Here is an 18,464-nt window from a genome sequence, read left to right as displayed (position 1 = left end):
TAAACAGATTTTTCCACTCATACATACATTTTACAGTACACAGACAACTAAAGCAGGGAATTGGTCTTCATTACGATTTTAATAGAAATCATACAGTCAAATTACTTGTTTACACAGATGCTACACATAAAATTCCATTATTTCAAAATACAGTACAAAAATAAGTAACCAAAGGGGAAAAAAAGATGATACCAAATGCAATAAATAGTGGAAAATATTACACCTAGTACAGTACATGCACAGTGAATGGTAGGATCAGACAGTCGTATGCAGTCTTGTTATTTATTTATTTTTAGTGCATTTCACTAAAATTCTGCAGTTAACTGTGCGATTCATCTTATGTGCTGATTCCATTTTGCAATTGCCTTCAAAATGTCACTTCAGTAAAAGTTTACTGGATTGCTTTGCCTCACATTCTCATGCTGAGCGATACAACTTTCATACTCGGGATCCATCTGCTCCTCTTTGATGGCGATCCTCTTTGCATCGTCTGCACATCAAACAAGCAATTAAAAAAACAAACAGGGAATTCTGGAGGTGCTTGCAACGGGTTACCTTTAGCCTGCTGCAAGTCAAATGAGTAGTCTGTCTCCAGCACCTCATGGCTGGGTGCTGCACCTTTCATGTGGTCTCGCAGCTCCTTCAGCTTTATGTAGAAGTGCACTTTGTCCTGCGCGCGGGGGAACTGGGCACACCGCGGGCTGGAGGAAGGCATCAAGTAGCACACCTAGAACAAAAGAAACGAGCTATTGCTTGTTCTTGATAAGTGTTTGTGATTTATGGATGTGGTGTGTCACATACTGTTTCAGTGTCTGGAATCTTGTAGGGCTGCAAGCCAAAGTCAAGGTTCTTGGCCTTCACGCCAAAGATTTCCTTGCAGAATATTTCGTAAATACCTAATAGGATAAAAGATGTATTATTCATATGACACACAGAAAGAATACAAGCCATCAGCAGCTTTGAAGAAGTCAAATAAAATATTTTAACGTGATTTTTCAGGCATTAGTGTTCATGAAATTTAAGACCTTTATACCAACTAAGACTGAGCAACAGGAATTTTGCAGTTTTATCATGTGATGTTGTACCTTTTCCGTTAAAAGCTGCTATGAGCGGCTTGTATTTTTGTAGCTTTTCAAGCAGCTGTCGCCCTCCTTCGCGGATCTCCTTACTGGGAAGAAAACCACAGTACCTGTAGTAGCAGTGCTGGTAACTTTTTCTTTACTTTTTTCTGAAACATGAGATAATCACCTGGAAAGGTCTTTGCTGCCAGGCGTGGTCCTCTCTACCATGTTTGTAAAGCCAATGCCGTATTTCTCCGGCAGGCTCTCGTCGTGCGTGAAATTAAGCTGCTGCTCGGTGAAACCAGACAGAAACAAACATTTCCCTGCACACAAAGCAGGACACAATTTGCTGTCATTTTATTTGCCTGATTTTGTCAATACGGACAACGGATATTTTGGAATTTTCATGCACCACTACTGTCCACTTTAGTACTGTAAAACTGGAATCCTTATTCCGCTTTATTATACAATTCATAGTTATCAGAAATGTTTGCTTATTTGCATTTACTTCTTGTTACGTTGCATATTGTACCTGCTCGGGGTGACAATTTTGTGTGAAAATGACCCAAATTAATAAATGTCACTTTCATATTGTGAACCAAATGGTAACTCTCCAACAAAAACACAAATACTCAAAATGTGCTTCTTTGTATAACATTTCTTCACACAAGTGAAGAAGTATATTTTGAAGTAAAATGTATATTGTAAAATTAAAATATATATTTTTCACAATAAAGAAAGAAAGTTATAAAATTTACAACTGCGAATTAAAATAAAGCTGTTTTTAAAAATCTGATTATAAAAATATAAATATACATACATTTTAAATAACCAATTAACTTTTTAATTCATAAATTGATTTCCGTTTAAACAATTACTTTCATATTCTGAAGCGAATATAAAAATATGTTTTTTGCATGAAAGACCTCCTGAGGATGCTGGCCACCTTCAGCTAAAATTGGCTACATTCTAGGGCTGGGCGATATGACCTCAAATCAATATCACGATAAATTGAGCAATTTTACCTCGATTACGATAAGCGCACGATAAATTCCCCCGCTGTGGACCAAAATCAAAATAAATGCAGGAAATGCGCATCAACTGTTTTTTTTTAATTGACCAACTGGTACACATTACTTTCAATGAAAAATAAAAGTACAAAAATCATTTGTGTAAACTTTCCAAATAACAAAGAACAGGAGAAAAGGGTTACCCCTAGCAAAATCTTTTTCTGCAAATGGCTTGCGCCAAGGTGCTGTAATGCCATGTGCAAAGGTCTAGATTTGTGTAAAGGTCTCTTGTAAACAATATATGTGCAAATGAGCTAGTGTGGCCTGTAAACAAGATGCTAGCCGCAAACAGAAAATAGTTTCCTTTTCCTTTTTTTCAAACACCGAATTTACCAACATGGGCAAAATGATGTCGGTTATTGTAATAAATTTCGGTAACGGTAAATTTTCGGTTTATCGCTCAGCCCTACTACATTCCTATTTAAACTGATGATTCATTTCTACCACTTAAATTAAATTAGGAATGAATATAATTTAATCAGAATTGAGCTCAGTTTTTCGTTAAAAAGTGTCTCAGGTCATTACTTTAGGAGGGTGACAACATGTGAACCCCCAAAAGAAAATCTAAATTTGTAGAAGTTTTTGAAAAGAAATTGAGAATGTAAAACAACTGATAAATTAAATGTGCATTGCGCAAGCATTTTAAGTTGGTAAACTTCGCTCATCATGAACAATAATTCAGTCAAGAAAACATACAGAAATGGTTGCCAGGGTTGGGGTAGTGGTGTCCTTTGTAGGCCGACAACAGTCCCGGGTTTATTCCAATCTGAGGAGAAACATCAGGGGGGGTTACCATGGAAACATACCCTAAAAGAAAACCACACGCTCTTCAGACAAAAACCTGACCACGCGTCTTCTGAGAATTGTGCACGTTTCATGATTGAGCAATTAATATATACAATATGCTCTTTATAACTCACGATCAAAATGTCAAGATTGTAGGTAATAACGTCAGGCAGCGTTTTGGCCATAACCTCAGCCACTGACATGCCGTTGAAGCGGTTCAGTGTCCTTTTGGCCTTCTTTGCCGCCGCCTCGCTCGCATCCTCCTCTTCCTCTTTCATCGTGCCTCCTCCTTCGCGCTGATTCTTGGGCGGGCGGCCTCGCTTTTTTTTCACCGGCGTCACCACTAAGAAAAAATGCGTACGCGTTATGGAAATGTACTTCGCCATACATTGTATACAAAGCCCAACGTCATTCATGCATTTTTTTAATAGTGCTCAGGAAATGGTTTAAAAAGGTGAAAAAAAAATCACAATTAAAAGCACATTACATTGACCTTGAGGTGGAATAGCAGGTGGAGGTTGATGGTGTACATTCTGCTCCTCCTGCTGTGTTATGTGTTGATGCTGACGGTGTTGTTGTACTGCATGGTCATACTGAGGCTGCTGCTGCTGGTGTTCTGTATATTGTTGATGTTGCTGTTGCAGGTAAGCAGGATGCTGATCCTGCTGCTGCTGATCCTGCTCCTGTTGGTAGACAGGCTCCTGGTAGTGGGAGTAGTTCTGATAAAACTGCTCCTGGTAAAGCGGCTGCTCCCTGTGCACCGACAGTTCCGCCATGACGGGCTCGTCCCTGGGGCCCTCGCTGTAGTGGTTATGGTGGGACATCACATGCTGCACCTCGGGGTGCTGCTGGCTCGACTGGTACCTTGGAACAAGATTTTATGCATTTAGGCGGTAACCTTGACACCCAGCCTGAGGTCCATGTACTGGTATGCTCATTGTCCTCACTGGTAAGACAAGTAGTTTTTGTATGTTTGTGTCAACTAGAGCACAGTTTAGCCTCACTGGTGACATGAGTGCTAAAATGTCATCCATGTTCCAAAATCATATTCTATTAGTTGCCTGTAGTTGTGCACTAGAGTGTAATTGCACAGTAACAGCGCATGGAAAGACGATTGATAGCCATGATATCCATCTTAAGGTCATATTTTGCATGTATTAGTGGTATCGGTCCGCAAACGTTGAGTACTCGTACTGGTATTGGTCTAAAAAAAAATGGGATCGTTCATACTTACCCGAATTGTCATACTAGAGAGGACAAAGAACGTATTAGTTTACAGACTCCTACTGGTTTTCTTAAAAGAGGATTGCATAAGAGGGACATTCATAGCCGGTGGTCAATGATGACGCGTGACAAATGCACAACAACATTAAGATACACCCCTGAGTCTGCTGGTTTGGGAAATTGGGCTTTGGAGTGAAAGTTCAGGATTAACCTAAAATGCACAATATCCTTTTACCAGCTATTTCAATTTGACCTTCTAGAAACTTTTGAAAGCATGTCGAGCCAACTGTTCAGTATTTAAGTCCTTTATTGTATAACTAATCTAATAATGATCTGAACAGCAAATTTGAACGTCTCATCCATGAAAATTACAAATTACGAAGAACTTCCGCTTCTATTTTTCTGTGACTCTGTTGCAACAAGATGATGACAATCTAAGATCATCGGAGACTCAATATGTGAAGAACGTTAAGGAAAGTTGTTCAAACATTTAGTCCATCCTGAAAAAAATTCTTACTCGTGAAGAAACAAAAACAAACTAGTAAATGTAGTTTACACTGGGTATTGAGATACAGAGAGACTGGAAGAGTCACAGAAGGGCATAACACCTATTGTGAATTTAGGTGTTAGGCTTAAATTGTGCGACAAGTACAGAAACGGTGAACAGTTGGGCAACAGTTTAGAGGTCAAATTAAGTCCAAATACCTTTAGATTAATTCTGAAATTTCATCCAAATATCGAACATCCCTATTTTTTTGTGCACAGTGCAAATAGATATACAACCGCCATGCAAAATAAAATTTAAAGAAAATAAATAAATAATTGCTGACAAAATGTGGTGTTGGTGTTTATTATTTTCACATGCTGTCAATGATTCTGCCAGTCGATTGCATTACACCATAACCAATAAAAATGAAAAATGACAAGCCGAGATGGTGACTGCATTCCTCGGAGATCGGCCACTTGCAGCGATAACTCACCACTGCTGGAAATAATCCGTGGGCACCGTCAACGGTGTAAACTCGTTATCCTCCATACTAACTGTCGATTTACTTCACAAAAACATCAACATTCATTGGGTTGCCGTGACAATTGTTAGCTGAGGCGTGAGAACAACGAAGCTGTGTGTAAAAAAAGCGCATTGCAATGCTAGCTTCACAAAAACCATCAACGGATAATGGCACTTGTCGCGCTACGCAACGTTTAACAAACGGTTTTAAATAATATGCTTCTTGTGGGATAAAACAATCAGATATATGCCAAATTGGACATACCTGTCATACATTTTAAGGCTTCCGATTTTGAGACGAGGGGGCAGGGGAGCGATTCCAAAACAAAGAGCAGTGAAACTTTGCGACGCCTCCGCTTACTGTCACCTAGTGGTCGGATGGCGCACTGTTTCCATCTTCTTCGTGTAATCTCTTTGGCAATCACGCGCATTACCGCCACCTCTGGGACAAAAGGCGACCTTCGTGAGCTACAGCAACGAATACAACCCCGACGTAATCTCTTCAGCATGTGACCTGTCCTTGTCCCGTTGACCTGCGGTCTTTGAGAATTACTTGTAAACAATTTTTTACACGTGAAGTAGTGGAGTAGTCCAACCAGGTCGGTATTTAAAGTTAAAAATGTGGAGCGCTTCCTCTTGGGCCTCTTTCGTAAACATATGCGGTGCAGCCAGATAGCTTGTCAGTTTAGCGTTGTACATTGTTGACGTTGATGACATGAAACATGTTTGTGTTTGTTCACAGTCTGCAAGTGTGCATGGTGTTCCACGTTGAAGTTGTGCAAAATGCCTGCTGGGGTGTCGTGGACTCGTTACCTGAAGATGTACGGAGCCAGTTTATTGGCCATGTTTGCAGGGGCACAGGCCGTCCACCAGTACTACTTACCTGACCTGGTGAGAGAGCTGAATTAAAGGAGACACTATCTTAAATATTTCATAAGATTTTATCGAAGGCTTTAATAGTAAACAACAATTGTGTTTGTGTCATAAAACTTGGACAGTACTCTCTGTAAATTGGCAGAGAAAATGGTTTGTAGACTTCAGAATTAAGTGTGTTGCTATCATCATGAGTCACTTCGTCAATAAAGACTAATAAACCCATTCCAGAAGCAGCCATCCAAGCACATGCCATGACATGACCATATATTTGAAAATGTACATGTTTTTCCATTCCCCTCAGAGTATACCAGAGGTCCCACCAAACCCTGGTGAGCTAACGACAGAATTACTCGGTTTCAAACTCAGAGAAGCAGCACAGCAGCAGATGGAGGAAGCAAAACACAAGCTGGAGTAATATGGACAATGGACACTCGCAACATATGTAGTCGTCAGTTTCAACGTGTGGAGAAAGAAAACGCAGTGGGGACATTAAATGGACTCTTCAGAGTCTGGTGTTCTTTTTTAATGGAACAGAGCATGTCAAAATTTCAGGAAAAGCCTACTTGAACATCTGCACTTTATTTGCCATTTCACCTACGCAGACGCACCATGCTTTTGTGGCTTGTCACCACCGCCATAACATGCATGAAGACTAAAAAATGTCCATAGTTGTTACTGTGAGTGCATATGTGCCCTGCGATTGGCTGGCGACCAGTTCCGTGTGTACTCTGCCTCCTCCTTGAAAGTCGGCTGGGATCGTCTTCTGCTCACCCCTAATGAGGATCAGTGAGAAAATTGATTGCTGGATGTTCAAAATTTAAGAGAATCAATCAATGGCATTTTTTTAGTTGCCTGTTCTGAATGTTTGTGTACAATTATATTTCATTTAAATTAAATTGGTTTGACAGGTATTGATTTCTGTTGAAGTTTACCAAGCAATATTTATGTGTGAAATAAACCGTTTCTATTGTTTTGAATCCTTTGCAACAACTTGTGGTACATTCGTACATGATGGTATTTGGTTAGGCAACGTCGTATCCTAGCAACCAACATCAACAAAAAGGATGGAAGACAAGATGGCGACCGAGCGAGAGAAAGAAGCTTCTGCTTACCTGGAAAAACACAAAATCTTTGACCTCATGAAAAACCTCACCAGCATGCTCTTCTTTTATAGACCCGGTTAGCCTTTTCTGTATTACAAAAAAACTTTTGAGCAGTTTCTGCGGCAAAAAGACTCGATTTTTGCCAGCTAGTTAGCAGATTAGCTAAACTAGCAAGTCCGTGTTAACTGTTCAAGCGTTTTTTTAGCTGATTAAATTACCTTTTTGTTATCGTGTGTGTTGTGCATTTAGTTTCTCACACTTATGTTTAAAAAATTGTATATGCGTTCTGTAAATGTGCATTAGTACCACGAATGTTTGGTTATCTTCATATAAATATAATTGATGATTAATCATTTTTCAACCAATGAAGTAAACGTGGATATTTTTTCATGCTCATGTAGTTGGGAATCAATAATTAGTCAACCTTTTCATTTCCACTTTTAACTGATTGTGACTACGTTGGTTTTTATTCTTAATATTTTACTTGCCTTTAAGCTATTTAATATTTTGTTGACATTTTGAGCTTACCCTAGTTTGATTGGACGTCACTTTTTTATGTATTTCACACAATCTGAGTGACTTAATAGGTGAAAACGCGTTATATAAGTGAAAGATCATTATATGTATTTTTGAGTTTCTCATTTGTTTTCTTGATACATTTGCCTTTATTTTTTTAAGTAAACCTCACTATTCATTGCATTGCTAATTCAGAACCCATAAGTCTTACTTTGTTGTCGTTTCAGTTGTTATGTACCTCAACTTAAACTGATTTGTCCTTTTCATTCAGATGATCCCAAAGACTTCCTCATCGAGAAGCTGACACAACTAAAAGAAGCTCGAGATAGCGGCCAAAAAGCGCCCAGTCTGCTCAGCCCTTCCAATCTGGATGCAGCGTTTGGTATAGTGGACCCGGCCAATGAAAGACATGTCCCGTTTGCGCAGTACAAACAGGGTGAGTGCGTCACATCTCAAGAAAATAAATGTTTTTTTTTGCCATTCTTTTCTGTTAAACGAGCCTTATTTTCTCCACAGCTCTCATCTCATTGGGCATGAAAGACATCAACGAGTGCCCTGATGGCGTAAACAATGACAAAATATCCTATGATACTTTCATAACAGAAGGGTAAGAGAGGTTGTGAGACTTTGTTAAAATTCCATGCATTAACCGTATCATGTTCTCTTATTGTTACAGGATGCTAAGTTTGGAGAAATGCTCAGCGACATACAAACAACCTTAAAAAAAAGTAACTGTTTCTTTGTCTGTTTATACCGTTTTTTTTCTCCTCCATTATCTGCTTTGAAGCGAACCATTATAATTGAATAACATTATTTTATAGCAATGCCAATATGGATAAATAAAATAACAAACCAGTCAAACTTGTGTAATTTGGTGGAGATTATGTGTAGTCCTAAAAACACAGAAATAGTGTTGTTTGCTGATACTCCAAAAAAAGATTCTTATTTATTTATCTATTTTTTATATTGGATTACATGAGATTCATCTTTATTGTCATTACACTGTCAAATAAATGTAAATGGAATGTAGATTGCATTAAACCAAAAGTCCACAAGCAGTAATTGAATAACAGCAGCTATATACAGCCTTTTAATTATTTTTTTTAATTTAAGTTGCATTTTGATATTCAGTCACTAATGGTGTAGTGGTACACTTGTCTGACTCGTGTGTGGGCAACGTGAGATCGGTTCCCATTCAGTGACTGTGTGGCTGGCAACCACTTCACAGGATGTAGTGTGCCTTTTACCCAAAGTTAGCTGGGATAGGCTCCAGTACCCTCCCCCCCCCTGCGACTGTATAGGATAAGTGGTGTTGATGATACAATAGAATATGACAAACAAATAATGACACATGATGTTGATATTCACTGTATCTGAAGAATATAATGACATTAAATATGTTTTAACTAAATTTGTTATTTTCACAAGTGTGTTTCAAACTGGTGCCCAAGAAGTAGCTCTCAACTTCAAAAAGGTCTGCAACACCTGATCTGTAGTACGCATGAAATTGCGGTATGAATCAAGAATTAAATAAAGAAAAATAGTCATTTATGATCTACATTTTCTTCATAGAAAACGTACACATTTTCCCACATCCATTTGATAGAGTGGTTACAACGTTAAAAAATATTTTTATACACACATAATTGATTTATAAAAACGTTATTTTAATCTTTTGTTTTAATTCCTGGTGGCAATCACATTAATATGATGTAATCATTTTAAAGACATTGTATATTATTTGTTTTAACTGTATTTTACGTATGCATTTTTTTATTTAGCATATTTACTGTATTTATATATTTTTTCAGTAAATACTTGTTTGTATGATGTTTTTAATGTATACGTGTATGTGCATACAGTACTGTGCGTTATCGCCAGCAATGGCCGCCTCCGGATGGGCGTGGCCAAGCCGAATTCCGGAAGTGACATGGCTGCCTCCTTGCGTGAAGCCCTTTCTCCTGTCTCCGCTTGTTAGTGTTGGGTATTAGCTTTATGCGTTTTTTCTCCCACTCTCAACTATCACCTTATATCACCGGGTCGCCGTTGCGTGGATCTCAGCATGGGCACCGTCCACGCCAGGGTAAGAAAAAGCGACAGAAACGCGTTGCTTTGGGCGTTTGACCTCTCGGCGTGTGCGGCTGCTAAGGAGAAAAGGGAGGCCCTCGGTGACAGCGTCCACCCTTCAACGAGTCTTTCGGCATCGGTGGCCAATGCTGCACGCTTGTTAGCGAACAAACTGCACAATGGAACACCCTTTATCACATTTTTGCCTCCTTTGCATTTTAGTCATTAGGCCCGCAATGCTAACGTTTGAGGTTTTCTTCATTTGAGATGCCAGCTCGCTGTCTTCATTACACTTTTATTTATTTTATTTGGGACTGGAAAAACTGACTTGACTGATTGTACTTTACTGTGTTGTACACTCACAGGACACTTTATTAGGTACACGTGTATGTGCATACAGTACTGTGCGTTATCGCCAGCAATGGCCGCCTCCGGATGGGCGTGGCCAAGCCGAATTCCGGAAGTGACATGGCTGCCTCCTTGCGTGAAGCCCTTTCTCCTGTCTCCGCTTGTTAGTGTTGGGTATTAGCTTTATGCGTTTTTTCTCCCACTCTCAACTATCACCTTATATCACCGGGTCGCCGTTGCGTGGATCTCAGCATGGGCACCGTCCACGCCAGGGTAAGAAAAAGCGACAGAAACGCGTTGCTTTGGGCGTTTGACCTCTCGGCGTGTGCGGCTGCTAAGGAGAAAAGGGAGGCCCTCGGTGACAGCGTCCACCCTTCAACGAGTCTTTCGGCATCGGTGGCCAATGCTGCACGCTTGTTAGCGAACAAACTGCACAATGGAACACCCTTTATCACATTTTTGCCTCCTTTGCATTTTAGTCATTAGGCCCGCAATGCTAACGTTTGAGGTTTTCTTCATTTGAGATGCCAGCTCGCTGTCTTCATTACACTTTTATTTATTTTATTTGGGACTGGAAAAACTGACTTGACTGATTGTACTTTACTGTGTTGTACACTCACAGGACACTTTATTAGGTACACGTGTACTGTTTAGTGAGATCTAATCTGTACTGTTTAGTGAGATCTAATAATACCATATGATGCCCAATCTTGCTCCGGTCAGCCACTTAACCGTTTATTTGTGTCATTGAAGAAGATTCGGTCGTTCTCAACCCAAATTTTATTTTTAATCATCACCATTGTTGTTCCCCTGTCCAATTTAGGACGTTTCTCACTTTCAGAACAATTTCCTAAAATTGAACCCTATATGATATTTTGCATTACAAATTGAACATATCCTTTATGTTTGCACTCTACTTCCATATGCACTAGGCGATTCAAACCCTTGCAACTTTTAAGTCTCAAGTTGTAAATGTCAAGTTGAATTAATTCCACAGCATTTCACGTCTGTGTGAGTTGTTAAGATTTCACTGCCAATTTCTCAAAAAAATGGTTTCTGACAGTTCTAAAACCGCAACACACTGATTTGACTGGAACTATTCGGTCAAGTAAACTTAAAAAAAACAAACAAATGATAAGTGTCCTGAGAATTAATGAATAAAAAGAAGAATTTATTCTGCCATCATATTATACAGTAAGATGATTATATTTGTAAAGTCAACATATTTGATGTAACTCTTCTGTTGCATGTCATTAGGTGTACCTAATGGAGTGTCCATAAAGTGTTTCAGTTTAATCATAGTGTGTTTCTGATGGTTCTATGTCTTTGTGTAACCTGGTGTTGCAGAGCCTGGACCCTCTGCCCATGCAGGGTCCTGAGCTGGGAGTCCATGCCGACGACATTGAGCCTCCTGAAATGGAGCAGGAGCCCAAGCAGGAAATTCTGGAAAACAAAGATGTAAGATCCATGTAGTTGCCAAACACACAACAAAACATCCTTGCTAAATGAATTTTCCTCGTGTTTGTTTAATTTCTAAAGGTGGTGGTCCAGAGGGTGCATATAGATGGGCTCGGGAGGACCAAGGAGGACCTCCTTTCTTATGAGATCTCAGACGTTTTTCGAGCGAGGAATTTAATTGATGTATGTACTGTCAATAATATACTGCAAAGTGAAACTATGTCCCGTTCACAGACTCCACGCTGCTGTGTTGATGTTTTAGGTAATGAAAAGATCCCACGAAGCCAGGCAGAAGCTGCTTCGTCTTGGAATCTTCAGGAAAGTTGAAGTTGTTATTGACACCTCAAGAGGTATGTCAAACACAAAATTGGGGGCTGTTTGGATTTTGGCTGAAATTTGTCAGGTGAACCCAAAAATGCGCTATGATCTTTTCGAGTGAATTTAATTTGACCGTCTCTTAACTTTGAATGCAGCCCAACTCCAACTGTAGTTCATTCTGAAATATTCACCTCAAAAGCCCACTAACTCTGTATTTACTGGGAAGAGAGCAGATATCCTGCACAAGATTTACTTGTCTGTGGTGCTACTTTTTTCCAACTTTTGCGGATAATGACAAAACGTTGAAAAGATTATCATAGAGAGGAACAGTCAACCACACTTGTTTGACAAATGTTGGGGACTGGAAAGGCAAGAAAAACAAGGGCACCTCTTACTTTTAAGGTGATGACGCTCTTCCCAATGGCCTCGACGTGACGTTTGAGGTCACCGAGCTGAGGCGGATGACGGGCAGTTACAACACTATGGTCGGGAACAATGAAGGAAGCATGGTGAGCGCACCACCGGATGGACGGTCTCACTTGAGTTGTCGATATTAAATGATGCTGCAATAATGTTTTTATGGCAGGTGCTGGGAATGAAGTTGCCCAATGTGTTTGGCCGGGCTGAAAAGCTCACCTTTCAATTCTCGTATGGTACCAAAGAGACTTCATATGGCCTTTCCTTTTTCAAACCTCAAGTGGGGAACTTTGAACGCAAGTAAGAATGGGAGATTTTGATGCTCGCTTACAGTTCTTTTTGTTGTCATGTGTACACAATTACGAGTGACAGTACTGTACATATATTTGTGTATTAATTTTTTCGCAACGGGATATATATTACTGCCTTGCGTTCTGTATAGTTTCTGTATACAATTACATAAAAATACATACATAAAAGTGGACATGTATTTAATTGTTCTGCCACTCATATTGTTGGCAGACATAGATGAACAAATTGATGAAAAATACATTTGTAGAAAACAGTGAATTCGGATAGTTTCCCTTTGGCACTTTAGTTGTGGATCATGTATAGTACGTGCTATGTTCATTAAAGACTGAAATTTAGAGTAAAATACATTTTTAATGACTCATATATGTATTTAATTTTCCTCTATTTATGCACACTGCTAATGTCCAAAGAACAAATCTAACTTAATTAAAATCTGATTAAATATGTATGTGTGCATCTGCTATATTTTTGCTGAATACTTAGGCTTACTATGCACCTTACCTTGCAATGTTTATGTTGGTCTTTATAGTGGTACTTTGAGAGTATATTAAGTATTTTATTTTCAGTGGTACGTAATAATGGTCGTTTGAGAGCCATTCATCTACTTTTTCTGCCAGTGTGAACGTGAGTGTCAAGGCTTGTTTGTCCATCTGTGCCCTTAGCTTGGCTGGCAACTCCTTCATGTTGTGACCCAAGTTAGCTGGCCACCAACCCACAACCTTCATGAGAGCAAGGGATGTAAAATGGGTGGATGATTGCAAAATTTGCTCATTTTTTTCCATATGATGCATTGTTAATCTTGCAAATTAGAGGTCGCTTACAGCCGGATTGTCCGATGGCTATGTAGTACATCTGATAATCTTGTGTTTTATTAGCTATGAAACATGAGAGGAATGTTGTGCTGCAAAATAACATTCCATGTTTTTTGTTTTTCCCAGCATCACGCTCAACGCCTACAAAGTAACCGGTCAGTTTCCGTGGAGTTCACTAAGGGAGACGGATCGTGGCGTCTCAGCCGAGCTGAATGTAAATGACGGCAAACGTTGGTATGATCGGCATTGTCATTGTGGGAAGAATTTTATTGTCTGCCGTCTTTGCATGTTCAGTTCCCCGTGTGGAAGACCAACCAAACCCTGAAGTGGGAAGGTGTGTGGAGAGATTTGGGATGTCTGGCACGCACCGCCTCCTTTGCTGTCCGGCAAGAGAGTGGACATTCCCTCAAGTCGTCACTTGCGGTATTATGGCTTTAAATCCCACATGACATCATCAATGGCTCAAATAATAAGTTCAATTCAAATTAAAGTGTCTTTTGAATGACATTGAATCTACAAGTACATCTCTCGAAATTATTACCTTTTTTTTTCATAGAATTAAAAAAGTGAAACTATTGTTTTCTTTACCATAGAAACATTTCCCAATTATAATTTGGGTGTTTATTTTAAATTCTGCATCTCACTGAGTGGTGAAGGCTCACTATTATTAGCAAACGTAGTGAGTGTTGTTTTTTTTTTTTTTTACTTTTTATATTTTTGTGACCATTAAAACTGTTTGTGAAGGTCTGGTGAACGACTTTGCAAATCCAACATTCGGGCCATGCGTAAACACTCACAAACTTTGCCGCTCAGTGTGATATGAGCATAAGGCCAACAAAAACCCTAACTCTATCGTCTGAAAAAAAAAAAAAAACTGAATTCAGTATTACCTAAGAAAAAGTCATAATTGTTTGTAATATAGAAATTAGGTAAGAATTGGCTTTTTGAAACACATTTTTCTCCGATAATTATGTCTAGTATAAAATGTGTAATACACAAACTTTGTATAATTTTTTCAAACTAAATGATATTTTCTACCACATTCTTATTTGAGATGCACCTTTTTGTAAAAAAAAAAAAAAAAAAAGGGTCAAAACTGTCGATGCTGCAATACACTAATAAAAAAAATGAATCTGACATTTAAATCAAAACATCGTTAGCCAAGTACGGAATCAGGATCAGATCTGGAGCACACTTTTTTTTTTTTTAATCCTTCTGAACCTATACATAAACTTCCTTGGTGGCTGTAACAACTCAGAATGGTTGACAACATTGTTATTTCCGCCCTCAGCACGCCATGGTCGTCGACACCCGAAACTCCTCCATCCTGCCCAGGAAAGGTGGCCTCTTGAAAATCCATCAGGTCGGTTGCAGGCTGCTTCATCAGGCATTAGTCCACTAGCCCATTGATGAATTAACGCAATATTTGATGTTTTAATGTGCAGGAACTTGCCGGTTACACCGGAGGCGATGCCAGTTTCCTCAAGGAGGACTTTGAAATCCAGCTCAATAAAAGCCTCTTTTGGGACTCTGTGAGATTTCCGCATTTATAAAAAAAATAAAAACAGAAAACATCTATTTATCACAGTTTATGTTGGAATTTCCTTTACCAACACCTCAGTTTTCTTTCCTTCCAGGTTTTGTCGGCTTCCTTGTGGGGCGGTTTGCTGCTGCCTATTGGTGACAAGCCAACAAGCATAGCAGACAGGTACTTACTATTTTCTTTTTAAAACCTAAGTGGGGAGAAAACCAAGTTGCTCTTAGTCATTGCGATTCCTCAAAATGACCATCAAACTTTGGCACTATGCTGCACCCACGGTTGATCAACATTTTTCCTTAAACGTTCTCTGTAAGAATCTCTGTCATAATTTCCCTCCAGATTCTATCTGGGCGGCCCCACCAGTATTCGAGGTTTCAGCATGTACAGCATGGGCCCGCAGAGTGAAGGTGAGATGGTTGTCTACGCTGTCAAGTTTTCTTGCTTATTTTAGTATGTTAATTGTTGATGCTTTGTTTTCTTACTGGGATGACAGGTGATTACCTGGGAGGAGAAGCCTACTGGGCAGGAGGCCTTCACCTCTACACTCCGCTGCCCTTCCGGCCTGGCAGGGGGGGCTTCGGCGACCTTTTCCGAACGCATTTCTTCCTCAACGCAGGGAACCTTTGTAACCTCAACTATGGTGAGTTAGCTTCTGAAAATCCAAAACAAACGTTGTAGTCGAACATCGCCAAGCTCGGAATTTGATCGCAATATGCCTCTAAAGTCTAACGTTGTCAACCAAGCATGCGCCCCTTACCCGTTTTGATTTTTTATAGTACATAGAAAAGATGGTTGAAGTATTTACACTGAATCCAGACTCACCATATGTGGCATCATTTTATCCCAAAAATGTTTGCAATGAAATGTTCATAACCGTAATTATAAAAATAATGAAAATCATTGGGTTTCTCATGCTTAGGGGAGGGCCCTCAAGCACATTTGAAGAAGCTGGCAGAGTGCATCCGCTGGTCATATGGACTTGGTATTGTGTTGCGTTTAGGCAACATTGCCAGATTGGAGCTGAACTACTGCATTCCCATGGGAGTTCAGAGTGGAGACAGGTAAAGATGCTGTCCAATCACAAACGTCATCTTGATGTCTACTGGAGGGCAATTTGATTTTTATTTAACCGATATGTACTTTTTGACAAAAACGTTGTCATACTAGAATTCAAGTAAGTATGTGCCAGGTACCGTGTATATAAAAGTCCGCACATCATTGTTCAAATGCCAGGTTTTTATGATTAAAAAAAAACCCAAAATAAATAATTTCAAAACATTTCCAATTTTCTAACCTGTATGACTCAATCTACAAAAGAAAATCATGGGGGAAACTGTATTCAAGTTGTTCAGAATTTTGCAATCACATTGAATCTCATGTTAAAAGGGGCTCAAAACACACCTGCCACTATTTGAAGTGCCTTTTTTTATTAATCCCAAGTTACATTTAGATGTTCTGATAGGCTTTTGCTGACATATAAAGGCTTAGTACTGACACTGACTTCTATTTTTGAATTTTTCATATTTTCTTCAAACTTGTCCAGGGACCACAGTCCCAGCTGATGAGTTTTGTGTTTCCACCATTTTGGAATTAGAACCAAAACGTTTTTGACCATAATATGTTTTCCCACGTGTGTTTGAGGGATTAATGGTGGTGAAAGCTGTAAAATTATTTCTCTTGGTCTCATTTATTTTTTAGTATTGCAAAAACCTGAAATTTCAACAAGTGTGTGCAGACTTTTGATAGCCACTGTAACTCTAATCTATACATTCAACAGAACCCTTTGCAGGGAGTCACCATTGACTACTACAACTACCACATATACACCCACACTAAAAGCAAGTGCCCACAGCAATCCCGTTGTTATATCATATACTGCATTTCATCCCCAACCCACCCTAAAACATTTGTCAATTAATTTTGTGGTATGGCACATCCCATTAGCATATTTTTTTTGCTTTGTAAATTTGTCCATTCTCGCTGATTGTCATTGGTGGCCCATGGGCAGGCAGTCCAGACACGCGACTATTTGTATATAATGCATGGAGAAAAAAAAGCACATTTGCATAAATCTCCTTTCATTGAACTAAAATATATCACGTGTTGTTTTTTGTTTTTTTTTGACTGCCGTCTTCCAGAATATGTGATGGGGTCCAGTTTGGAGCGGGAATACGCTTCCTCTGAAGTCACAAGTCTCGATTCAACAGGAATGCCATGTTGATGAAAGGGAAGACCGCTTGTCGTAGATGTTTGTTTGCAACTTATCACTTCATTGATAAACGTGTTTGCACTGAATTAGCGTTGCTCTGTGTTTATTAATCAACGGCAAGCTGGACAAGTTGTTATGCCACAAGGTTGAGAAAAACGGATTATGCACAGTATGTGTATGAATAACTTCTGAGCTCCTTATATAGGGATCAGTTTTTTTGTAGGAGATAATCCTATTTCCCTTAATTGGTACAAAAAAATCTATATTTACTACGAAAAAATGTATCTTTGTTCACTTGCCTATGCTTGACCATTGTATAGTGACAGGCAAAACAATTAAAAACTTCCACTCGGCAAAAAAAAAACATGGGCAACCTGTGTATCTTATTACCATTCATGCAATGAGTCATGGCACACAAACAATTTCTAAATGAATTGTGATTAAACAGAGAGATATGCGAATGAGACATTCTATTCATAAAAACTTTTTTGTGACTTTTTTTTGTTAGGTAATGTGGTATGAGATTTTTCCAAAGTAAAATGTGTACCCTAATTTATGGCAGTTTTAATCTTAACGTTCAAACCGAGTTTGTCAGTGCTTGTGTATTTCAACAGTCATGGGAAGTGTCAAAGTACAAATTGTGAAGTAAATGATTCAGGTGTCTGCGCTCAAATTAAAGGGACGCTTGATTGACGTTAACATTGGCGCTTATATAATGGGTTTGCATTTAAAAATGAAATCAGTACTAAAATGTCCCTCATAAAAGACCATTTTTTTCCAGGTTTCAGCATCTAAGTCACAGCAGGGAGGCAATTGCGAGGTAATATTGCTCGCTTTGTCAGTTCTGTTGTCGAAAACGGCGACCGATCGCCACCAAAATGCAAAAGCACATAACTACTCTTGTCCACTTCAACTTGTGAAAGTATAAAAGCGTTCCGCACAATAGTTTAGATTTATTGACATCAAACGTGAGCTCATGTGATCACGTCCACACAAAGATAAAGATAAAGATGTCCTTTATTAGTCCCACAATGGGGAAATTTGAGGTGTTACAGCAGCAAAGATATAGATCACACAGAGTCGGCGGCGTAATGTAGCCGTTAATGTAACAGCAGCAGACTTTCATAAAAAGCATGCAAATATACACAGTTTAAACGTATATAAGTGTAAGGAAACACTCCTAATGCCTGTCCTTTATACAGAGGGGGAAACGCTGTAATGATAAAAACTACTGAATGATTGAAAATACTGCAATTATAGAAAATATTGCAATGATAAAAGTACTGTAATGGTAAGAGTACTGCAATTATAGAAAATACTGCAATGATAAAAGTACTG

General features: G+C 39.1%; 4 protein-coding genes across 8 annotated transcripts; 3 read left to right on the top strand and 1 right to left on the bottom strand.

Moving 5' to 3' along the window:
* Positions 1 to 71: 71 nt before the first annotated feature.
* On the bottom strand, positions 72 to 5,547 carry tdg.2 (thymine DNA glycosylase, tandem duplicate 2). Of its 5 annotated transcripts, none has more exons than XM_088298780.1 (10): positions 5,416 to 5,525; positions 5,122 to 5,193; positions 3,405 to 3,781; positions 3,052 to 3,260; positions 2,828 to 2,897; positions 1,249 to 1,384; positions 1,086 to 1,168; positions 802 to 896; positions 556 to 727; positions 72 to 490 (listed from the first exon to the last, which is right to left on the bottom strand). In XM_088298780.1, the coding sequence occupies exons 1-10, from the start codon at positions 5,424 to 5,426 to the stop codon at positions 381 to 383; spliced, it is 1,335 nt and encodes a 444-aa protein (XP_088154906.1). In that variant the 5' UTR covers positions 5,427 to 5,525; the 3' UTR covers positions 72 to 380. The 5 variants fall into 5 exon arrangements, with proteins under 5 accessions (XP_088154906.1, XP_088154907.1, XP_088154909.1 ...); XM_088298781.1 differs by having other exon boundaries at positions 3,411 to 3,781; positions 5,416 to 5,519; XM_088298783.1 differs by having other exon boundaries at positions 5,425 to 5,442.
* Positions 5,535 to 7,003, top strand: uqcc6 (ubiquinol-cytochrome c reductase complex assembly factor 6). The gene is made up of 3 exons (XM_088298786.1): positions 5,535 to 5,749; positions 5,893 to 6,041; positions 6,328 to 7,003. The coding sequence occupies exons 2-3, from the start codon at positions 5,934 to 5,936 to the stop codon at positions 6,439 to 6,441; spliced, it is 222 nt and encodes a 73-aa protein (XP_088154912.1). The 5' UTR covers positions 5,535 to 5,749; positions 5,893 to 5,933; the 3' UTR covers positions 6,442 to 7,003.
* A 69-nt stretch (positions 7,004 to 7,072) lies between these two features.
* Positions 7,073 to 9,961, top strand: efcab10 (EF-hand calcium binding domain 10). The gene is made up of 4 exons (XM_088298785.1): positions 7,073 to 7,205; positions 7,917 to 8,081; positions 8,162 to 8,252; positions 8,322 to 9,961. Exons 1-4 carry the CDS (start codon positions 7,091 to 7,093, stop codon positions 8,365 to 8,367), a joined length of 417 nt encoding a protein of 138 aa, XP_088154911.1. The 5' UTR covers positions 7,073 to 7,090; the 3' UTR covers positions 8,368 to 9,961.
* Positions 9,962 to 10,130: 169 nt separating this feature from the next.
* Positions 10,131 to 17,212, top strand: samm50 (SAMM50 sorting and assembly machinery component). Its single transcript, XM_088299583.1, has 15 exons — positions 10,131 to 10,333; positions 11,408 to 11,518; positions 11,600 to 11,701; positions 11,781 to 11,868; positions 12,239 to 12,345; positions 12,423 to 12,553; positions 13,504 to 13,591; positions 13,672 to 13,800; positions 14,669 to 14,740; positions 14,823 to 14,909; positions 15,015 to 15,085; positions 15,257 to 15,324; positions 15,411 to 15,557; positions 15,837 to 15,978; positions 17,056 to 17,212. The coding sequence occupies exons 1-15, from the start codon at positions 10,313 to 10,315 to the stop codon at positions 17,099 to 17,101; spliced, it is 1,410 nt and encodes a 469-aa protein (XP_088155709.1). The 5' UTR covers positions 10,131 to 10,312; the 3' UTR covers positions 17,102 to 17,212.
* Positions 17,213 to 18,464: the final 1,252 nt, after the last annotated feature.

This window comes from Idiotropiscis lumnitzeri, chromosome 6 (assembly GCF_059441095.1).
Source record: "Idiotropiscis lumnitzeri isolate Australia: NSW breed Sydney's pygmy pipehorse chromosome 6, RoL_Ilum_1.0, whole genome shotgun sequence".
Classification (NCBI taxonomy): Eukaryota; Metazoa; Chordata; class Actinopteri; order Syngnathiformes; family Syngnathidae; genus Idiotropiscis; species Idiotropiscis lumnitzeri.
This window is presented reverse-complemented; position numbering and strand designations above follow the sequence as displayed.